The sequence below is a fragment of the Nyctibius grandis genome, chromosome Z (assembly GCF_013368605.1).
Source record: "Nyctibius grandis isolate bNycGra1 chromosome Z, bNycGra1.pri, whole genome shotgun sequence".
Taxonomy (NCBI): domain Eukaryota; kingdom Metazoa; phylum Chordata; class Aves; order Nyctibiiformes; family Nyctibiidae; genus Nyctibius; species Nyctibius grandis.
This window is the reverse complement of record NC_090695.1, coordinates 26157512-26180696: the sequence shown is the minus strand read 5'-3', so window position 1 is coordinate 26180696 and position 23185 is coordinate 26157512. Positions and strand designations below refer to the sequence as shown.

The 23185-nt window shown below is 38.5% G+C and overlaps 2 protein-coding genes across 6 annotated transcripts in view; one reads left to right on the top strand and one right to left on the bottom strand.

Annotated features, from left to right (window-relative positions):
* HEXB (hexosaminidase subunit beta) overlaps positions 1-18000 on the top strand; it is a 31217-nt gene extending 13217 nt beyond the window's left edge. Inside the window, exons 14-15 of one of the 3 annotated variants that reach the window (XM_068424172.1) lie at positions 13872-13960; positions 17866-18000. In XM_068424172.1, coding sequence (XP_068280273.1) covers positions 13872-13960; positions 17866-17870 — 94 coding nt within the window. In that variant the 3' untranslated portion in view covers positions 17871-18000. Of the gene's footprint in view, positions 1-2899; positions 3084-3121; positions 3139-13871; positions 13961-17865 lie in introns of those variants that run through there. The other 2 variants (XM_068424174.1, XM_068424173.1) reach the window with 2 other exon arrangements.
* GFM2 (GTP dependent ribosome recycling factor mitochondrial 2) lies at positions 340-23176 on the bottom strand. 3 transcript variants are annotated; one of them, XM_068424170.1, is made up of 21 exons: positions 22906-23176; positions 22208-22309; positions 21568-21652; positions 18966-19011; positions 18178-18275; positions 17008-17133; positions 16531-16619; positions 14981-15069; positions 14672-14732; positions 14390-14575; positions 11520-11600; positions 10625-10773; positions 9958-10098; positions 9777-9876; positions 8780-8969; positions 7328-7404; positions 6702-6840; positions 6373-6558; positions 4987-5102; positions 4540-4722; positions 340-4087 (listed from the first exon to the last, which is right to left on the bottom strand). In XM_068424170.1, the coding sequence occupies exons 2-21, from the start codon at positions 22268-22270 to the stop codon at positions 3959-3961; spliced, it is 2334 nt and encodes a 777-aa protein (XP_068280271.1). In that variant the 5' UTR covers positions 22271-22309; positions 22906-23176; the 3' UTR covers positions 340-3958. The 3 variants fall into 3 exon arrangements, 2 of the variants coding, with proteins under 2 accessions (XP_068280271.1, XP_068280272.1); XM_068424171.1 differs by having other exon boundaries at positions 5020-5102; XR_011050193.1 differs by lacking the exons at positions 340-4087; positions 4540-4722; positions 4987-5102; positions 6373-6558 and having other exon boundaries at positions 6753-6840; positions 7328-7430.
* Positions 23177-23185: the final 9 nt, after the last annotated feature.

Sequence of the window (23185 nt, the reverse complement as noted above, 5' to 3'; positions counted from 1 at the left end):
GTAAAGCTTGGTTCTCATGCCTTATAACCAATGGAGTTGAAGTACAGGCCTAAATTGCTGGACTGGAAATGAAGGGAAGAGAGCTAGCAGTCTAATTTGACTATGTAAATGTCACCCCATGTATTTTTGTATCCTCAGAAGGAACAGATACATTAAGACAGGAGTGCTAGACAGTTTTGCAACTAACAGTTTCAGAACTCATTAACTTTCTTCAGTGAAATACTAGAACTCATCTATGTCTCTCTTCCCTCTAAAGGAAAAACCAACACAATGATTGACTTATTTCAGACAAAAAGGATATTAAAGGGTATGTGGGCGGAGCACACAAGAGAAAAAGTAGACTTTTAAAAAATTTTTAATAATTATTTATAATACATAAATAACAAAGACATGCAGCACACAATCAAGTGGAGCATGTTTGCAGCTCCAAGTGAGCTGGAGTGAGCTATTGTTTCAGGTAGGGTACAGACTGAAAGGGGTGGATAAGGAGTCCCTGATGAATTAAATTTTATTTATGGTGACTGTAAACAAAGTCAGTTCATAACATATTCTTCTCTGCAGTTCTTTCCTAAAAACTACCTAGACAAGTTACTGGTTAATTATTGCTAGTGCTGTCTTTGTATATCCACAGTTGTAGAAATGAATAATTTCCAGGTCTCGAGTCCAAGTTTGACTCCACTTCTAAAAGTATACAGCCAGGGAGCCTTTTAGGTTTTCCCAAATGCTGCTGCAAAGTTGGACTGCAGCAAGAATGCAACATGCCATTTAATTTCTCTACAAAAATTTATGACAAATCATTGAAAATCCCAATAGTGTGAAGAAGTATTTCAAGGTAGATACAAATCAGCTTTTTAGAGAACAAGATATAATGGCAGTTACAGCCAGCATTCAAAACTCAAGCACTCTGCTCATGTTCCTGTCTCAGCGTGATTATCTGTTGGAATCAATGACTTTTAGTTTACAGTACAAACTAGGTCCTTAATTAATCGAGTTAAGAGTGACTGAAAGACTCACAAGTTTTGACTTGGGTTTATTTCAAGCTGACTTTAAATAATGCTATAGGAAAATAGTTATATGTAAATTGTGTTATCTATCATCTCAGTCATGAGAAAAACAGCTACATTAAGAGAGAGTTAACAAATACATGTTAAAAACAAGATTAAAGGGCTTTAAAAGACTTACATCCTATCACTTAACAGGATGCTACATCTCTTGATGGGGCTCAGAGAAAACACTGATACAACTGCATTGTGATGTGTACAGTGCCTGTACCTCTAGGATTAGGGTTTTACAGTGATCTAAGTCACACTGTTCCTGGACCTGGTTAACTCTTGCCGCATCTTCATCCTTAATGCTGGCACTTGTATTGCTGTATAGGGAGCTGATCCAGATGACTGTAGCTGCTCGGGTAGTGCTAGCACAAGAGATGCAAAATGCAGGGGCCGACTAAGGACTACTCCCTGTACTTGTTGCACAGTTTTTCCTTAAACTACTTTCTGGTGCTAAAACTGCTTTGCTGGCATATAAACTTACAGTGGACAATTCCTGTTATGAACAGACTACCTCAATAAAAGAGCATGTCCTCCTGAAAATGATTCCTTTTATATAGGCTTTGAACCAGAAAAACATTACAGAGAAATCATTCCCTTTCCGCTGATGAAACGAGCATTCCTTGGAGCTGCAGTTACGTTGCCTTTCATGTATATAGGGCTTCCTTAGCATTGTGTGAACTCAAATTGCTGATTTAATCAGTCAGGCTGCTGTGAAGTCTTAGAGCGTGGGCAAAGGACTATGTCCCTACTCACATTCTTATACATGGTATATATAGACTGTGGGAGCTGTAGTAGGCCAAGGAGCCTTTCCAAGTAGAAAAGCTTGGGCTTGCTCTGCAGCAGGGTACCAGGGAGTGAGAGAATGGGTAAGTAGAACTTTGTAAGAGCTAGATCAAGGTCCTTGGAAGAACAAGTAGCTCTGCCTATCCAAGGCTGATGCCACTGCTGTTCAAATAGTACCATGAAAGCAATAGCTGCTATTCAGATCTAAACTCAGATTCCTGTAGGAGGATACAGCAGCCCAAATTGCAGAGAAATAGGCTGAAGGGATGGGAGAAGGGAAATAAACAGGTGAGCATATATTCCAGAGACCTAGACAACAACACTGTCTTTTACTAAGAGGTAGTCTTGCTTAGGGACAAGCAATAGTTCAGCTGAGCTATTTCATTATCCAGTTTCTTCCACTGCAGCTCTTAAGTGCAATTTAAGCACCAGTACATGTCATCCTACAAATCACTGTAGCAGTAATATCTAGCTCATATTATACTATATTACTGTATCATATGATGGTACAGTAATATAGTATAAAAAGATGTTTCAGAGTTAAAGTAGGTATAGTCAAAATGTTTTGTTTTGTTTTGTTTTTAAAGCCACATGAGAACAGAATAATTTATGTTAGTGTAGCTGGAAGAAGTCCTGTTTACTAAAACTGTCTCTGTAAAAAATTAAAATTACAGTTACAGCTGCATATGAAGGAAACATTGGAGTTAGGGCAGGAGCGTGCAAATGTCAACTGATTCATATTTTCACATTTTTATGACTTCTCTTGAATAAAAGCAATAGATTTTGCAGAGCATCAAGACAACTAGCCCCTGAATTTAAGCTTTTCAACCTGTTTTCTAATATCCTGGTACATCTGATGGACACAGAAAACTGTACCTAACTGAAGTACAATCAACTGTAGAATTAAGGCCCCTTTTCACTCCATAAATAGGCCATCTGTTATTTCTTGGAAGTAGTTTTGTTTACACAAAGATTAAAATAAGAGTGCTGGTATCTCTCCTCCTGCCTACACAACCACCCAGGTGTTTGATTATAATCAAACACATTCCACTTTATTTTAACAGCCGTGGCATAGCGGCCGAACCTGTGTTTGTTGGATACTGCGCCCATGAAGCAAGAGAGCAGTAACTGCTGCAAAGACTTCTAGTCAATAACCTGAAGTGCCTCTGGGGTATGAATATATGTACAAGCAGTTTGATGGTTCAAGACTTAAGATTTTGACTTTCAAAATAAAGTTATTTGACATTCTTCTTGGAGTAAAACTTATGTTTTTTAGCTTTCATTAGAAATAAGGATTCTTCACTGTGAAATCTTGAAACTTGATACCCTAGAGTTACCAATTCCAGTTTTCTTACATTCCAGAGTTGAAGGAAAATAAAGGTAAGATGTTACTTAAATAAAGAGCAAACTATTTTTTTATTTCAAAGTATCTTATCATTTGCCACTGTTCTATGTAACTAGATAACTGCAAATCAGAACTGACTTGTAACACACAGCAAATCAGAACCATTACAGCTTAAATCACTCACTCCTAAAGGTAAAAAAAAAAAATCCTCCCTCAACATACCCCAAGGTGGTAAGGTAGGGATCCTCATCCTGGGATAACTCTGCCTTTCCTGTATTTTTTACACAGATCTTACTCAATTTGCAGAAGCATCCATTCCACTCAGGTAGAGGTTACACTCAGTCCTGAACTCCAGTTCAGACTTGGTTGTAACAATACAGGAAGTAATACTTACAGTTGTACAATTTTAAATGCTTATTAACCATATTCTTTCATTCAGTGAAAACAAATCAAGATACAGACTGCCAGAACTTTAAGGTGCATTTAGTGCTCATTTCTATGAAGAGGATTTCCATCACTTCTCATTGTAGATATCTCTAAGATAAGAATTTGCAAAGCAGCAAATTGTGGTTGCATCTCTCCTTCAGCTGCTGTGCAGTTACAAGGCTGTGCCAGAAGAACACAGTCTCTTGAACCTTTCCTTGGACAGTTAAAAGCACAGTCTGCTCATACAGCTGCTAATTCATAATTTACCACAACCAGTTGGTCCCAGAAGAATGTACTGGTGTACATAAATAGGCTCCTGAAAATATCTTTTTTTTTCTACAGAGTAAACTGATCACACCAACCCCATCCTCCTCTGAAGAAGTGCACTTTGCTCTTGACTGTTCAGGGCTTGGTAACTGGCAAGCTCCAAAGTGAAGGTTGCTGAGCCTGATGTTAGAGAACGCAAAACTGTTGAGTAGCCCTGGACAAAAGGGAGAGCATGTGTCACTCAGTTTAGGATAAAAGGAATATAAGTTAGCACAGAAAGCTGCTTGGGTCACAAAGAGAGAGAGAGGGAGTCAGAAGTATACTGCAACATACTAGTAAGTTCATTTTTTTATATTACTGTATTAAAAGTGCAATGCATGCATGTGTCAACCTAATAATATACTTCTTTAAAAAACTAGTCTCTGTAAAACCTGTTTTAGTAGTATTTACTACTTTTCTGACTTCCAGTTGAAAACATGCTGGTTTAGCAATCTGAATCAGGCACAAAAACACTACTAGATTTGTGGGCGCTTGCTTCAGATCTTCAACAATTAAAACAGAATAAAAAACATCCATTCCAAAGTTATTCATCTGTAACAACAGGAAAAGTGAACTTTAAGCATATAAAAAAAGACTAGATTTGCATTTTACAAGATAGTAACATACCCTCATTTCTGCTAGTGGAACAGCAGCAACCACAACTCTGTTATCTTGACGACTCTGGATTTCCTGAATACTGCCTCTCCGCTGTGCAAGGTCAGCGAGTGCTGCACTGAGATGATCTTCACTTACTGTGATTTCAAGGTTCATCAGTGGCTCCAGTATTTGTATACCAGCTCTTTTCAAAGCCTACATGGAAGGGAAGTACAGTTATGTTGACTCTTTTTTGTTAGGTTTTGTTTTGGTTTGGGTTTTTTTTTAGAAAATTGACATAGTACTTACATAACTCAAGCTAACACTGCCTCTCAAATTCTCTACTTCCAAAACCTATGAAGTCCCAGTGAGGGCATTATGCTGTCAGAGAAGTACGTTTACCAGATATTGATACACTACTGGGAAAATATATGTGTATTGTGCTACTATGTTCTACAGCAGCTTACAGTTCCACTGTACCTTTTGCATGCAACGGGAGACACAGGCTGATACCATTGTGTGGGAGGTGTCAGGATGCACCGTCAGTGATTGCACCGTCACATCTATATCCTGAACTGGGAATCCAAGCAAGGGTCCTAGGGAAAAAAATAAAAACACCAAAAAAAAGAAAAAAGCACATTCGTTTTTCAGAATATTAAGACACATGCCCATGACTACTGGTTTTGTTCCTCGTTTTGTGATTTTTATCATTACCTAGCTTTGCCTAAAGAGACAAAGGAATGCACACTCATGCTTTCTTCCTCTCTTTACCAAAAGCAAAGATAATTTTCTAAACCAGAAGTTCCCAAGTGTGCTCATCCATACAACCATTCCCAAAAATGAAGTTATTTTCTAATACATTATAATATCTAAAACTTGTCTATTGAAATGACCTCTTTTGAAAAAGTAGTGAAACCTTTTCTTTAACCAGAAGCCAGAATATCTTCTGTATTTTCCTTTTCAACACCATGTGATCACAGCAAAGCCCGATACTAACCCACTATCAAAACTGCAGGGTTAACTCAATTCCATGAGGGATGAACCACATCTTGTGTCCTAGGTGGGTTATCTCCCTCCAACCTAGGACTCTCAACCATGGCCAGATTTGTTTATTTTAAAAGCACTTAATGGTATGAACTGTAGGCTGCAGCCAGCACATTTCTGAAGTGTCTTCAGAGAGTGTGAAGAAAGCACAGTCAAGACTCATTCCACAGCTAGAGATGAGAGATGCTTTCCAACATGGAAAAAAAAATGCCTCATGCTGCTGCTTCCGGAGTAATTCTCATTTATCAATCCACTGCCTGTTAATTTTACGGTCGGGGAGAGTTCTTTGGCCACAAGTTATTAAATACTTCCTATTTTTAATCAAACTTAAAAGGATGCTTTTAGTCCTTTAGAAAGCCTATACTCTGCAATTAGCTAAGGATTTTTATTTTATACTTTCATGGATTTAACATATTTCAAAATAAACAAGTGTCAGTAACTAACAGAGTGTGGTATGTACATGCTGGCCTCTGAAACCACTTCTGTTATATCACTGTGGTTTACATGATGTCATCAAATAAATGCCTTATCTCATACCAGATTAAAAAACAAACCAAAAGAACCCCAAGCTCACTGTTGAGTGACTGAGAAGAAATCAACCTTAAAACCAAAGGCATGCTGACTTGCATTCCTGGCATAGGGAAAGGAGTGTTCGGCAATTTTTGTAGTTAAGGAAATTTCAGAATTTTCCTTTGCATCTAATGTTAACATGTACTATCTTTTAGTTTTCAAGCTACCAAGGAGTTTTTCCTCCTAGAAACGTATTAAATTGCTTCTTACAGAAATGTCAGACCAGTATACCTGTCATACTGTTTTCTTTACCTTGAACGCATGAATTCGTGATTCCATTTTCTATAGCTCCTGGGAGTTCTTTGGGTAGCACTTCAATGACACCCACAGCATACTCGATGACAGGTTTTGTAGTTGCTCTCTTCCCTAACCTGGGCCTAACCTCTAACTCTGCAGTTACAAGGTGTCGTTTATCTCCTACTGTTTTGTCCAATATATCTGCAGGAAAAAAAAAAGTTAAACAACCATTTGGGAAAAAACCTAATACATAAAATTCATCTAAAAGTTACTCATAAGATAGTTTAAAGCACATCAAGCTACAAAACCAGAAACAAGATGTTCCTTCCATTCACTCACTTTACCTGTAGCTTGGGCAGCATGTAGGATGGTTTCTCTGTATGCTATTTGAAGAGGTCCCAAGTAAGTCTCAATTCCATATTCACGTTTGATTCGGTCATGAATGATCTCTATGTGTAGCTCTCCCATGCCACAAAGAATAGTCTAGTAAGAGGAGAGTTAGAAGAGGAAAAACATGCAAAACTCAGGTTTTAATACGAACTGTTTAAGCAAGGACTTGCATGCTCTTAATATTGTCTCTTAGGAATATTTCAAATTCTAAGGAGCCTAGAGAGAAAGCAGGACTGCTTTAGGTCATCTGACGTAAACACCATATAAGTGAGAGGGTAATTGCCACTACTGTGACCACTATAAAAAACGTCATCTTACATTATCTTAAAGATAACTCAAACTTTTTTAAATACAGAACTGTCAAAAACATGCAGAGCACTGGATGACTTCCTCTACTCTGTAAAGCACAAGTGCACCATTTCAGTTTGATGCACAGAGCTTTGTACATATATGATACGAACATTTAGAGTCCTTTTTGTTCAAGAAGATCTCACTATGTAAGTGAACTAACTGAAGGGTGGTCTTGACAGTTCTAAAATAAAATTTGGTTATAAGGAGAGCAATAGAAGATTCATCTTACTTGTCCTGTGTCAGGATCTAGCTTCACTTTTAAACTTGGATCTTCACGCTGAAGGCAGCTCAATGCGTTATCCAACTCTGTACATAAATATCAAACATTGTATCTAAAGAGACGTCAGCAATTTGAGAATCACAATTAATGTCTAAACATGACTTTCCTCATAAGGTCAAATCTTATTCTCAGAAGGAATCAAAAGGAACCTAGAGAAGTACAGATTTTGGCAAGCAAAGTCAACTCAAATTACAAGCAACTTGCAACTTCTGATTTCCCCAATAAATGAACTGCACTCTACAGAGTGCTTCTTTAATTATTAAAAATACCATTTTCAGAGTGATGTTTTGTACATGTATGAAGACAGAGTGGAACCTGTAAGTACTTCATCAAGTCAGTAAAAAGTATTCCTCCCTTTTTACAGATAAGAAAAAATTGTCAACTCTTATATGATTTGCCTAAATATTTCAAGATGAGTTCAACAAGAAAAGGTTCAAATGCAAATTATTTTTTTCTGATTTCCCATTATCTTAACTGCTGAGGAAAGCAGCTACAGGAAAGCAGCTACAGCATGATGAATTCACAGCTGAGACTGCATTTATCTACCTTACAGTCTTTAGGGGAAAAAAAAAAATACCAAAACCAAACCAAAAACCCAGAAAACAAAACATCCAACCTTCCCCGCCCCGCCCAAGGCAGGAACACCTTACAACCCAGTGGCTCAGCCTGCAGACATGTTCCTCCAAATCTGTGTTCTATCTTGCTCCATGCCGTCATACTACACTGGTACTTAACCTTCCTCCTCTTCACCCCCAACTAAGCTCAGCTTTGTTGGAATAAAGATCCAGAGTTCAAAGTATGTTTTTCCAAAGAGAGTCAAATAACCAAGTTCTCTGGTACAGATTATTGAGAAAGGCAGTAAGATCACAGGTCACACTGCATGGGTGAACCCTAACTAGACACACAGAAGTCTTGGTAAGTGAAGACTTTACACCATAGAATAAAACTCTGAGTGCTGACTGGAAAAAAATGCGTTTCCAGGTTATTTGTACTCAGGACACTATGTACAGCACACCAGTGTGACTGCAGCAGAACTACGCACGACAGAAGGAAATGAAAGTGTCCTGAGAGATGTGTCTCCATCTCTTCTTTCAAAATGAAGAACTACTACTTTTCTAGACACAAAAACTAGAAAAGTAGTAGTAGTAGTAGTAGTAGTAGTACTGCTTGACGTAGTAATAACAAAGGATACTGACAACCACAATCTAAAATATATCATGTGCAAAACACCAAAAAGGGCCTTACTAGATCACTAATTGATAGATTTGTGCAACTCACTCATGTCAAGCAGGTGTGCACAGATTGGGGACGAGCGTTGTTCCTTACATATAAGAATATGGTTTTGCTTGAATATCTCATTGGTAGAATATCTTATCATATCCATAGGTAGCTACATTGTACCTTGTTGTTTGGCCATTGAAGGAGGTTCAATTGTACAGAAGAAGACAGGGTCAGGCACCTCAACGCCTGCCAGCAGAAGGCTCTCTACATCACTGGCAGACCTCTTCTCTCTCCCAGCATCCCTTCCAGCTCGTCGTGCTGCAGCTACTGCTGAAGCCTTTGATGACACTATGGTATCTCCAGTGGCACTCTATAGATCCACACCCAGTGACCCACAAGACACAGCAGAGGGAGAGGAGGGGATATGAAAAAAAAAAACACCAACAACCAAAAACACAAACCCTGACCATTTCTCTTCCTCAAAACCACTTGTGTTAAACTCCACTTACTTATTTATAAACAACTATTGTAACTTCTCTCTTCAAATAACTAAAATAATCTGGAAGAAGAAAATCTGTGCTCAAATTTAGACTAACATTTCTTTGTTCAGTTCACAGCATTTTAAATCTAACTTACCAGTCAAGATATAAAGCCACAAAGAACAGTATTGCTAAGTAAAAATTTGCTTATGCATGCCGAAGTAGGTTACATTTTAGAAAATCTGCCTAAATGAGACCTATGCAGCCTGTTCAGACAATAAACACTGAATTAGCAAACTACTAGAAGCAAGCATGAAACAAACTTATTTGATCCTAAGTTGAACTGTTGCTTTGGGCAACGTGTTTAGAGTATCACTCTCTTTCCCCACAGGCGGTCTCTCCATGGCATTACATTGTATTTTAAGAGTTACAATATAAATACAAGCTGAGAACCCTAATAAAAACACCTCCCGTTTTCAGTCCTTTCCATGTAATCAGCAGTGCATCTCCCGGGTCAATTACTGACATTTATACATTGTAATATTTCATTTTAAGAGGAAGTACATGTACCCGTACTTCAAATAAAGCAAGTTTACATATGTCACATTAATCAAGAATACATCTGAGATACAATACCACAGAAGTAGAAAGCACACTAGTAAAACAAGCTCCCTTACGGTATCAGTATTTTCCATTACCTGTTTTAACCCAACAGTAAGGGCAATGTTGCCAGGCATTAGCGATGGTATTTCAATTTGCTGATCAGCAAAAGGCAGGAGCAGCCGGCTCATTCTCTCCCTGAAAATGAAATTATTGTATTACTCAGGACTTTCACAGACATTCCAATGCTACACTACCCCACACGTCTATCTTACTCACGTGCAACTTTTGTTAATGTTATATACAGCTGATTGAGGTTTCAGTGAACCTGAGTAAACGCGAACGAAAACTAGTGGTCCACGACATTTATCATGGAGAACTTTAAACGCCAGGGCACACAGGTCATCCTTGTACCATTGTCTGCAAAATAAAAACCACAACAAAAAGCATACTTGTAGGGTTAGTCCATTCAAACTCACACTTACCTAAACTTCTACTCATTTAGGAAACAATGTTTCTCATTGTAATATTAATAGAGGCAGATTTTCAAAAATCATATTTTATACCAAAAAAAATATTAACCCAAGCAGTTCCAGCTCCAGTAGGATATGTAAGATGTCATGTGACTCAGACAATACTGAAGATGATCCCTAGACCCCAATTTTGTAAAATGGCAATATCCTCAGATTAAAAATAAAATTTAGAACTCTAAAGTGCAAGTTTGACAACTGGAGATAAATGCATACAATTCCAGCAGCACTGACCAAAGCAGGTTCAGTACTCCGGTGTATTTTTATGTCCACACATCTTTACTGTTATTTAATACCTAAAAACAGTAAACATTTTAAAAAATATTAATCCTTTGTTAATATTTTTTGTTTTCTCCTTTTATGCTTTCCTACTTATTTTTCCTTTCTCCTGACCCTCCTTTTCTCCTTGTACTTACAGAAACTCGTATGAATGCTCACTGGGTGCAGGCAAGTACATAGTAACAGCATCCAGTAATGGCTGCACTCCTTTGTTCTTCAGTGCGCTGCCACAAAGTACAGGTACCGCTTTCTGAGCTAGTGTGACCCTGCGGATAGCAGACTGTAACTGCAAAAAAGAACTATTTTCTGTTAACATGTGAACTACAATTTAGCCTTAAATTGCATTCCAGCTATCAGATATTGCTAACAAATCCCCAAAAGTTAAAAAGTATGTTTGCAAATATAACATCACTCATCCAAACTCCTTTCACTGCTTTTAATGAGCTCCAAACCATAAACCCAAACGTTTAGATGCTAAAAAGGAAGACACGGCTTTTAACATTTCTAAACATTTCATGCAGATCTGCAGCTGTTCTTGTTCTTAGTTTCTAACAGTCCATTCAGAATGTTGTATCTCACCACTTTCAACATGCAGTGTCTGAAGATCTAAACAGTTCAGAGCAGTTAAGATGCTACTTTTGTTAGTAAGAATCAGCAGCTCGGAAAAAAAACTGCAGAGAGTCTACCTGGAAGTTCCATTCACCTTTCCCTAAACTCTTTCACAGCAGCCTAACTTTCAAAAAAACCCCTTCCTGAACAAAGGTACCCTACTTTTAAAATTGTGCCTAGCATGTCTAAGAATCATAGTCAGTGCATTATACCATGAAATTCATACTAAGCTTGAATATAATTTGTCCTAAATACAGAGCACTGTAAATTCACTACAAAAGGTGGAGTGTAATTTTTTTTTTGTTGATAAAAAATGCATGTCTGCAAAATCATAATCTGCATGTGCCAAAGGAAGAAAAACCCAGCCCTTCAGAATAACAGCCAGTAAAAACTTGTTTATAAATAATGAAATGTAAAAATTACCTTGTCCGCTGGTATTAAGTCAAAATTTTCACTGTATTCTCCTAGAACCAGTTCAGCAAATTCATCATCCAGATCTGCAACCTTCAACAGAACACCTCTTTATTATTTGGCATATAGCAGTTTCACAGAAAAGTCACAAATCTTAGTTATTTAGGATACATAGCTAAACAGAGCAGGAACAAAGCCTTTAAAGACATCCGAGACCATAAACCGAAACAACAGAAAATTATGCAAATGAAGATTTCAAGAAAGGACAGAGGGGAAAAAAAAAAAATCAACTTCTAAAGCTGCTGTCAGGCAAAACATTGGTGGAGAGGGAATGCTTGTACTCCTCCCTGAAACTGAAAAAACCTGCGCAGCCATGGAGGGTATAATGAATGTATCTCAGATCCACAAACAAGGCGAGGTCTGAAGTAAGCAGGAAGCAACATTTGTGAGCCAACAGATACACAGCCAGAAAAAACAGACGAGCTTTCAGGGCATTTTGACCTTCTTCCTGTCAAAGGCTTGTAGGTCCAAGAGCTCATCTGTGTTTTCAAACTGTACCACTTAGCTTGACAAATAAACGAACTACTCCTTAAGCCTCATCTCACATACACCCTTGCACTGTCATAGACCAGGACACCCTATGTGCAGGAAGGCACTTTGCCCCCTCTAGTGGCTATGATAGCAGTTGACCAAATACTGAAATGAATAAGCGATCAGAAGTCTAATCAAGCTAATAGTTAAAACATGAAAGATAAAGGAAAGCGTTCATTTAATTAAGTGAAAGCAAAGTGTGCAAGATGGCTGATATTTGAACTATGAAATTTTACAGTGTTTCTGATTAGGAGTGCTAATAGAATAGAAAGCATATTAAAAAAATATTTTACAAACACAAGGTTATCTCAATTATCACACTGGTCCACCCCTTCCTGCTTCAGAAAGGGCCCAGAAACCAAAGGAAAAAAACGCAACACTGTTCTTGCAAAGCCTTCTATCTGACAATACATTTCTTAAGATAAAAGGCTGAGTAATAACACGCCCATTTAAAACCTGGAAATTTTGAAAACAAGATTGTGTATGTGTTTTACTGAAGTCAGAGCAATATAAAATGGATCTCTGATTCTGATGTTTCAAAGGAAACTGAAAGCCTAGCATCATCTGTTTAAGCACTTGCACAATGTTATTCAAAGTTGTATGGAGGGCAGCCCTTCCTGCAAAATGGATCAATATCTGAGATAAACATAGTTGTTAACCTCCCACATTTTTGCTTATAAAAGTATGCATTCAAACGTAATCACTACTACACTTCTAAGTTGTATATAAGCAAACCAAATGTAATAAAAAAACCTTTTTACTTGGAGAGAAGACTTCCTTAGGGTCTCTCAAGTATAATCAAATCTTCCAATATCATTATATAAATTACACAAAACAATGTGGGACCTTAAAATGCCAGCTAAGGGGAGAAGAAAAAACACTCTGGACAAACTGTTTCAAATGTTCTGCACTGCTCAACAGGCAAATTATTCTTTCACTTCCATTAATTCTTCTATTCTTCACCCCTTCTAAACTGTCAACTGTGCAAAACCTCCTATCAATTAGATCAAGTTTCTGTTCTCTTTCTTAGCTTCACAGTATGACAATCTATGTTAAAGAAATATTTACACTGTTCTTTTCTCATGTCTCCCATGCACTTATGGATGGATCTAGAACATTTACAGTGGTATTCAGCTGCCTCTAACACAATATTTAGTGCCGTTTTGACCAGCTTGCAACATCCCATCCAGCTTCTAGCTGCTACTCCAGAAGGGTATGGATATCCTGCAAGTTCTGGGTCATACTTGCCAAGCCTTTTGTGAATGTGCCAAGTATCTTTTAGTATCTAAGACCGTAAAAGATGCCATGTTAGTCAACTGAATGCTAAATTTACTGTCTGCTTTCTTCAGTTCCCTATTTATAAAGCATAAAGTATTTTCCATTTCACCCATACACTGTACAGCCAGGGAGTCCAACTCTCTATATTCAGCATGTTTTGCCATCAAGTATTAACGTTTCCAATGTGCATTAAGCGTCTTTGACAGATGGAAAGGAAGTGAAGAAAATCTGAAATTAGTTCAATAAGGACAAATGCAGAATCTTGCACCTGGGACAGAACAAATCCACGCACTGATACAGAGTGGTGATCAGCTAGCTAGGAAACAGATCTGCAGAAGTCAAGCAGAAGGTCCTGATGGACAAATGAGCATGAATCAGCAGTGTCCCCTTCCAGTGTCAAAGGCTAACTGCATACCGGGCTGCATCGGCAAGAGGAGAGCCAGTGGATCGGGGCAAGTGGTGTGAAACTGCATCTAAAACACTGTCTTCTTTTAGGTTCCCCAGCACAAAAGAGACTGACAAAGTGTGGGAAGGCCAATGGAAAACCACTAAGGTGGCTGGAGTGCAGCTGGAAGCCCAAAGAGGTGGGTTTGTCTAACTTGGAGAGGCTAAGGCAGGATGTAAATGCTGTCTCTTACTACTTGAAATGGGGGTGGTGGTGGGCCTGCTCCAGGGAAAACAGAGCCAGATTCTTCTCAGAGGTACACAAAGAAAGGGCAAGCGGCGCTGTCGCAGGTTGCAACATGGTAAATTCCAGTTGGACAAAAATAACTTTACACTACAAGGATGATCAAGCACCAGGACAGATCTACCTAGACAGATTGTAATCACCACCCTTACAGACTTGAAAACGCAACTGAACAAGGCCCGAGCAACCTGATCTAATGCTGAAGTTAGCCCTGCTTTAAGCAGGTCACTGCACCAGACACCTCCAAAGGTCCCTTTCTGCCCATTTTTTCTACTGTTCTAAATAACAATTTTAAACATATTATGTATTTACTTTAGAACTTTACTTGTTCTATTAAGGTATTTCTGGCATCCTGGACTTCTTGGAACAGTTTGGGATCATCATCCTCCAGCAGCGGCTTTTGCTCAAAATTTTTTCCATCATCCAAATCAGAAGTAGGTTTCCAAATTATTTGCTCTTTAGTCAAAATGTCAACCAGTCCTCTGAAGGTCTCTGCTTCCCCAACAGGCAACTGCAAATACAGTGGAGATTTTAGACAGCTGCAAAAAATTAAGAAAGGGAGTTCCATTCGAAAGAAAGCAAATAAACATTTAATTTCTAAGCTTACCTGTAAAAGCAAAGGGTTTGTCTTCAACTTCTGTTTGATACTCTCAACAGCATATGTAAAGCTATATTAAAACAAGAGATACTAAGTTACACAAAACTTAATGATATAGTAAAATAGGTTTACCATTCCTTATTTACTGCAAACATTACTCCTAAAATCACACAAAAATATGCATCTGCATAATCAAAGATGTATATAGTAAGTATTAACATAATTGGCTTGCTCTATGCTTAACAGAAAAACTTTAACTTGATTAGACACATTCTCTTAAAAGGTTTTTAGCAATGATTAAAACTACTGTCTAAATACCTTGCCCTGGTTTTGTCCATCTTGTTCAAAAAGCAAATTCGTGGTATCTGATGTTTGTCCGCTTGTCTCCACACCGTCAGAGTTTGGGCCTAAAGCAAAAGACAAAATGGAAACGTTAATGCTGATGCTGAACTATACACTCCCCAATACTGCTGAGGGACCGAGTTCAGAGTACAGAAGGGAACTGTGCTGAAGGTACTGCAACAATCTTATCGAGCAGCACAGATGAACTCCACAAGCAGCTGTGTCTCATTTCTTCTCTTAGCCATCATCATTCTCTGTCCTTCACTAAGAGCACACAGGCATACAGGCAAGTGAACATGAGAGAAACTAAGCATTACAGGGGATATATATGGAAAAAACTCAGTACTAGAGACTTAAGACTCAGTACATGTAGAGACTTAAGACTGCATTGCCACGATACTTAGGCACACACAAACAAGCATTTCTGTGGCTACACATACAACACTAAAAACTACTGTGGTTTTGCCAGTAATTTTTGTATTGCTGAGCCATTTATGACACACATTTTTATCTGAAAGTTAAAACAGGTATACCATAGAATCATAGAATCGTTTTGGTTGGAAGGGACCTTAAAGACCACCTAGTTCCAACCTCCCTGCCATGGGCAGGGACACCTTCCACTAGACCAGGTTGCTCAAAGCCTCGTCCAGTCTGGCCTCAAACACTGCCAGGGAGGGGGCATCCACAGCTTCTCTGGGCAACCTGTTCCAGTGTCTCACCACCCTCACAGTAAAGAATTTCTTCCTAATATCTAATCTAAATCTGTCATTTTATGTGAAAATCAGTACAGATTCAGAAATATCTCTCAGAAATACATGGAAATAATGCAAGAATTTCCTACACAGTTTTTAAAAAAAAAAAACCACAAGCAGATCTAATTGTTTTGCTGTTGAGGGTGGGGGCTGTTACTCAGTTCAAGTTCATATACGGTGGTATCTAAGTGCTTCCCAATAGGAAGTTAAATAATGTGACTCACACTGATCAAGAGTTCTCTCATCCCTCATCTAGGAAAAAGATATGTCCCATTGAACACAGTGATTTCACAACATGTAACTTGTCTACAGGATTGAACTACTCAAATATCTCATGCTATAATGTCAAATTCCAGCCTGCCTCCTCCACCTTTTCTGCACTAACGCCCCAAAGGGCATGTTAAATAGCCCATCGGGGAGGGAGAAATTCTGGCTGAAAATTACTCATTTTCTACATGAAATCTTAAAATGAGAAATTAACAGATATTCTTTCCACTGGTGGAGCTAGCCAGAAGCATTTGTCCTTTGTAAAGGACAGCAACAAAACAACGAAAAAACCCCAGACTTTAATGGGAATCCTACTTATTTGCCCCTTATTTCCGTGGAAATTCTTGTACACTACAGGACTTGAAATGAAATGCTCAGCTTCCTGAAGCTGAATTTTGATCAGAGCACCAAAAGAGATAATACAGAGCAACATCTCTGTACTATTATTATTATTTCAGTCTGATTTAAGTCATTAGACTAAAAACACAATCTACCAGTTATTTTTACCTCAACACCAGCTGAAGCATCAAACACTGCTACAGCTCCATCCAGGACTCTCAAGCAACGCTCAACTTCCACTGTAAAGTCCACATGACCTAAAAAACAATCTTCCTTTTATACCATCATAATTCAAACGGCAACATCAACAGGTCATTACAATTTTTTTAAATTTTTTTTTAAAATCATGTCAAAACAGCCCTGTCTTCACTTGCAGAGAAATACACCCATCAGTCCTTGAAACACACAGGATTGTTGCATTGGAATCCCAGAACTGAGAGGAATTTAGCATGGAAATCTCTGAGCTCACTTTAAACAAGCTAGATTAGGCACGACAAACAATAATCAGCCAAAGCACAGGCATTTTTACTGCCACAGTTAAACCAATTAAATATTGCACCATATTTAAAACAAAGACTTACGTTCTACAACACCCCAGCTCATCTACTCTCCCCTAATAAAGTGAGTACTGCTAAAGTGTAGTACCTGGGGTGTCAATCAGGTTAATTCTGTAGTCCTTCCAGTCAAATGTAACAGCAGCAGACTGAATGGTAATACCACGTTCTCGCTCCTGTACCATAAAATCGGTCACTGTGTCCCCATCATCAACATCTGTGAACAGGAAGCAGGATTACAGTTGGGTAGGTAAATAATTCAAAAGTTAAAATTATCTTGGAATACAGATGCTGAGAGAGATTTGGAAATACTGCCCCTTTTATATATGTATAAGCTATGAAAACTAGCCTTTTTCAGCAAATAGTAATGTCAGCTAATTTACCCAGGCTCTCCTTCCAGGGAACAAATGCTCTGTAAGTCAAAGACAAGCAATTCCAACAACCTTTTTGTTATTCTTAATCCTAGTAACACCATGAGAAACTTAAATACTAAAGCAAAGTCCAAAATCATGAACAAGCTGGCTGCACTCATTGTATGGAATATAAGTGACATTTAGTAAATTTAGTAATTAAAAGGTAATTAAGTTTAAACTAAACTAAAGTTAAAAAAAAAAAAACCAAAACAAAACCCAAAACAACCAAGTAAGAGGTGGGTTTTGCTTAAGGGTTTTTTTTTAAATTTTTAATAAAAAGAGAAGCAATTCCACGTTTTTAAACAAGCAGGCCACCAAGTTCAACCACCCCACAAGCCTAACACCTTCTACCATTCTCATACACAGTAGAGAACAGGGAATTAAATTTTAAAAGGTCAAAAGGCACCACAAATGGAGGCTGCTCTGACCCTTTCCATCTTGAAGAATTCTATGAAAGTTGTTGAAGCAAGGAATTCTTTCTGTGCTATGGCTTTCAAAAGAAACGGTTACTTTTTGTTAATCTGCTTTCTTTACAGGTTAAAAGAACTGAAGAAACAGCTTTACCAGAACGGCCAATGAATAACAAGTAAAACAAGGAGAAGCTCTGATTAAACGTTAAACAAATCAATGCACTAAAAGTACAAAAAAAACATGAACCTATGATCTCTCAAAGTACAACTGCCTTACAATGTAATGGAATGTGGATTCAAATTTCATTATATTGCAGCATAACTTTGGAACAACTGGCTTCTATGCTAAGGATTCCACCAGCAACTGCATTGCATGTTACTGTATACTATTATATCTCTCAAACCTATTGAAATACAAAAAGTATTTCTAATACTAACCTCCAAGTGTTCTTATGTATCCAGAATAATACAGCATTCTTTCTGTTGTCGTAGTTTTCCCTGCATCAATGTGGGCCATAATGCCAATGTTTCGGATTCTGCATAAAGTGAAAACACTGCTTTTACTGTGGTAATTTTTTTATTCAGTGATATTGTTATCTGTATAAACAATTAATATTCACTGAGAATAGCATACCAGATGAATAACATTCTTCCTCTCTTGCATATCTGATACAGTGTACATTCCGATACTGAAGCATATTAGCACTGAAATGGTAGATTTTCTTTAGATCCATAGTACTCAAGAGTTTTGGAAGAGGTTTCCATGTTTCACTTCAGGGGAAGGACACTTCTTGCCTCATCCTCACCCATCTGCCCTCCTCACAGACAGAAGCAGCCCCTCCGCCCTCTCGGCCATCCCAATCCCTAACCCCTGGTGCATGAAACAATCCACTGCATATATACCCTTTATGCCTCAAATACAGCATCCAAGTTCCCATGAAGTTGTCTGTGATTCCGTTCAGCCAAGTCTTCCTTTATGAAGTACCTTGCCAGGAGCTTCCAAAACTGCTTCACTAACTCTGCACATCACAGGCTTGCGATCAGCCCCCATATCACCATTAATGCTAGCTGAATTCGCGCTCAGGACAGAAGTGGTCTTCCAAGGGAACTTCACCTCCAAGCCACTCCTTTGGCAGCTCAGCCCCTAATTACCTTGCCCCCCTTACTAAGACCCCCACCTAACACGGCTGCCAGTTACATCCAAAAAATAAGCTAGCATGACATACCTGGATATATGAGGATTAATGACAGAACGCAGAGACTTAACATCTCCTGGAGACAAACAAAACAAAACAATGATTTGTAAGACTGATCCCAATGTAGAAATGGAATATATGTAATTTTGTTAAAATCTGTAAGAAAACTCCTAAAAAACTTATTTAAAAAAAAAAAAAGATTCAGTCACAGTTCACGACAATCCGTAATCTCTACCACCTCAAATTTCTAAAGATATGGACTTAATTTTCAATAAATATCTCCCTCTTTCTTAAAAAAAGAAAAACTCTGAATTCAAAGGAGCACTAATTTAGAAACAATAGTGATACCAGATGGTTTAGTAAAAGTAGGCCTACTTTGAGTAACATTTAGACAGAACCAATTTTCCTTTCAGCAATTTTCCTTTCAGCTAAAATAACTGCACTTTCTGAAGCCAACTGCATGTTTTGCAGACAGTGTCTGCTTCTGGGACTGATAACGCTTAAAGTTATAGCTATCACTGACTCTTGCTTGCGCTTAGAGAATCCAAGGTCTGTGTTCAATCCCTCACTAATTACAAAGAAGGGCCAAAGATAAACAAGACTGTGAACAACATCTTTGTAGGTCTTAAATGACTTGATTCATAGCTCTGGCGCCAGGAGTAGAGATAAATCCTGTAAGAACCAGAACAGTATCTTCTCCTCGGAGCCACCTGCACGTGTTAACAGAAAGGCCTCAACCACGCTTGTGTGGAAGCAGGGTCATACAGCGGACAGCACAGCTATAGGGGGATTACGACCACTAGAGACCACCCGAGACCCCTTCCCCAATTTAGTACGCATGTGCAAAGACATTACATAATGTATTAGCATATGTATAAGGTTTCTTGGAATAGGTGGGCTTTTCTCAGGAATTGTATAAATATTCACTTTTGTAATGTATATAACGAGTGTGCTTTTGTGCCTCAGTGGACATGTTAGGTGGAGCGATCCCCCATGTCTCTCAGCCAAGTAATGCTTGTTTGTTAATGCTAAAACCCGGCGTTAAGGAGTTTTATTCCCAATTTCGGTGACAATAGGAAAAAGCCAACACAGGAAAGTATCATCAACACAGTAAAATCTTACTCTGCAGAAGCAATAACAAACTTGCCACAGTTCAAGACAACTGTAATGCTGTCATTCATCTGAACTGTCTATTAGATAACAAATTTCAAAGGTCAATTCTCCTTTAAGCATTGAATGTAGATAGCATAATTCTCAGGGAGAATACACAAACCTACCGAGGTTAAGAAAACATGGGACTGGGGAGTTGTAAATGTGTATTTTCTTGAAAGATATTTCTTCTCTCATACCCTATTTAGTTGGAAAATAAGCTGCCAAGCTAAATTTTTAGGAAACTAATCCATAATTCAATTACTCAAGCTATTCAAATTGTGTTTCAGGAACTCACTTTCCCAGTACTTTATTTTGTCTTTGATAGGCAAAACAGAATTCAAGAATATTTAAACTAACATTCCTTCACCATCTACAGATCATCCTTCTTACCAGAGAGACATTAAAGAGGCATCTTATAGGTTAACATCTCGATGAGGAGAAAGACTGATCTTAGGAGAAGCAAAGTAGCAGGCTGGAAATTCACCACCACCCACCACCACCCCCCCCAAATAAAAACTCCAACTAATAATGCCTTTTTTCTTCTAGTTTCTAAAATAAACCACAAAATAACACACTAGTAAGTTTGAGAGTTCTTGCTTGTCTAAGCCACGGTATCTTCCTGCGTATGGAACGAAGCTCAGCCTCCATGTGACACACTGAGGTGTTTAGCACATCAAAACTGGGGATAAATACAGTAGACAGCAAGGACATTGCATGGACAACTACACAGAAACAGCAACACGTGGCAACAGAGGCTGTGTTGACATTAGCAACTAAGAGTAAGTCTTCTCAGGTACATGACTGCAGGTTGAAGACTTTTGCTAAGATACACGTGCTGAATCCATTAACAATTTTTTTTTTTTAAAAGAAGTTGGTTACCCACCAGTTACCAATGTTCTCTTCCCATCTCCATCTTGATGTAGAAAAAGCATGGAAAAAGCAGCCCTGACTCCCAGCACTACCTTAGATCAATCGATTTCCACTCAATCTCAGTGTAGCTACTCAAAAACCAGCAAAAATACTTTCTAACTGAAATTTTGTTTTCCAAGTATCTTATTCTTTTTACTCTCTTTTAACCTGAGTCTGCAAAGAAAATACACTAATGATAATGTAAAACTTCTATTTAAGCAGATCCCTATCTTTCTCCCCTTGTCTAGCACACTAGCTATCATCATTTACTTGATAACCAATTAATACTTCAGGCAACTGGACAGGGGTTCCAGCAGACTTAACAACTGACCTGACTTCTTACACATCTGTATCTTTTCTAAAGGCTTTACACCATACATCTACTGAGAAAAGAGCAGCAATACTAAACACTCCTTTTCAGTCCTTGAACCTTTTCACTGCTCCGTTTGTCCTTCATACAACAAATTCTGTAAATAATGACCAAAATAATACAATAAAACACCATTTAGAAAGTGTTCTTACTCATTTTTAGAGTAATCCTTACTATTAAGAAAATAATTTAAACTTATACCTGGTGGAGAACTGTAGTTTCTTAGACTGCAGTTTTGGTGTGTCATGTTTATGACTCTCATTTTTGTCTTCCTGAAATACACATGCTTAAAAGGAAAAAAACCAAGACACAGAATATTTATCATTATAAGTAATTAGTTTGTAGCTACATTTTTGCCAGCTGTATAAAACTAAACTAGACAAAACATCTACAGGAACTGATACTGTTGTTAGATATTTATATAAGCTCGAAATACCAGCTATTTGGAAGCAGAAACATGAAGATGGTAGCACCGAGGTTTAAACGACATCCAATCCCAATATTATTTGGGAATTCCAGTAAAAATCTATGATAGCATCAAAACGTGCTGCCAGTAGCCACAATATTTTAAATACATCTAATTATTTGTGTAAACAATATAAATTTTACAACGACAAATGTTAGGTAATCAAAGTCACAGATAACTAAAGAATTTTACAGAAAAATTACAAATTCCACTTCCACATTCTGACTTATTTGAAGTCCAACTCCAACATGAAATTATGCATTCTGTTTGGATACCAATTTTTAAAGGAAAGACAAAAAAAACAAAAATGTTTACTCAAACCCTAGTATTTCTTTTGCTCACAGAGGAAGTATCAAAATTTGGAAAAAACTTTACCTCATTGCACAAACTTGATGACTTCAATGCGTTCACTGAAAATTTCCTCGTAATTCCCAACATTCTGGCTCCTGTCTCTAAAGCTGCTGCCTGACAAGATAACTAAACATTGTACAAAACATTTAGGACTGGGAACAGGTAACTGTATTACTTCCACACAAATCAATCATGAAACTTAACTGTTTTTCACGCTAGATGAGGTTAATATTTTTCAGGTTATTGCTTTGCAGGCTAACTCAATGTCGGTTCTGTAAAAATAATGTTATTAAGCCTTAAAAATGCAGCATAAACGCAGGCCCGCAAACACTAAATATATTTCTCAAAGAAATCTGCAAACAGTAAAGCAGAAAAATTACCATCAGAGTTCACACGCACGGTCAGATAAGCTCTAGAGTATCGATTAACTGATCAGTGAATCATAAATAGCTCTTCTGATCTTGAAGGAGGAAGGGGGCAGGGAAAAGTATGTATTTGGGACACAAATAACAGAAAATATTAAATACTATGAGCTTTTAAGCATCGCCAAAACCGCTGTGACACAAAGCCTAAGTGCAGAAGCTTCAAAGGCATTCCAAGCTGGCTGCTGCTTATTTAAAGAGACGCTCCAGCGATTTTATACTCCGTGGTAGAGTTTCCCAGTAAAGGCAGAGGCTTGCACAAAGGCTCACTTCCACCCCCCCACCTTACGAGCCACACACCTGCCTTCCGGAGCCGCCGCTCGGCTTTGCTGACCGGGCAGGCCGGGAGAGCTGCCCTCACCCTGTCCCTTACAAGCCGAGCCCCGCCGGCGGCCCCAGCGGCCGCTCCCCGCTGGCGCTCCACAAACCGACGCTGCCCTCCCTGCCGCGCTACGAGCCGGTAGCACGGCACTCCGCCGGTCCCGCGCTACCCTCTGCCTCCAGACGAAGCGCTTTAACAAGGCCAAGCCTGGACTTGCGGCGCGGCTCTGGCGCCGGCCGCGACTGCCGCCATACCGCC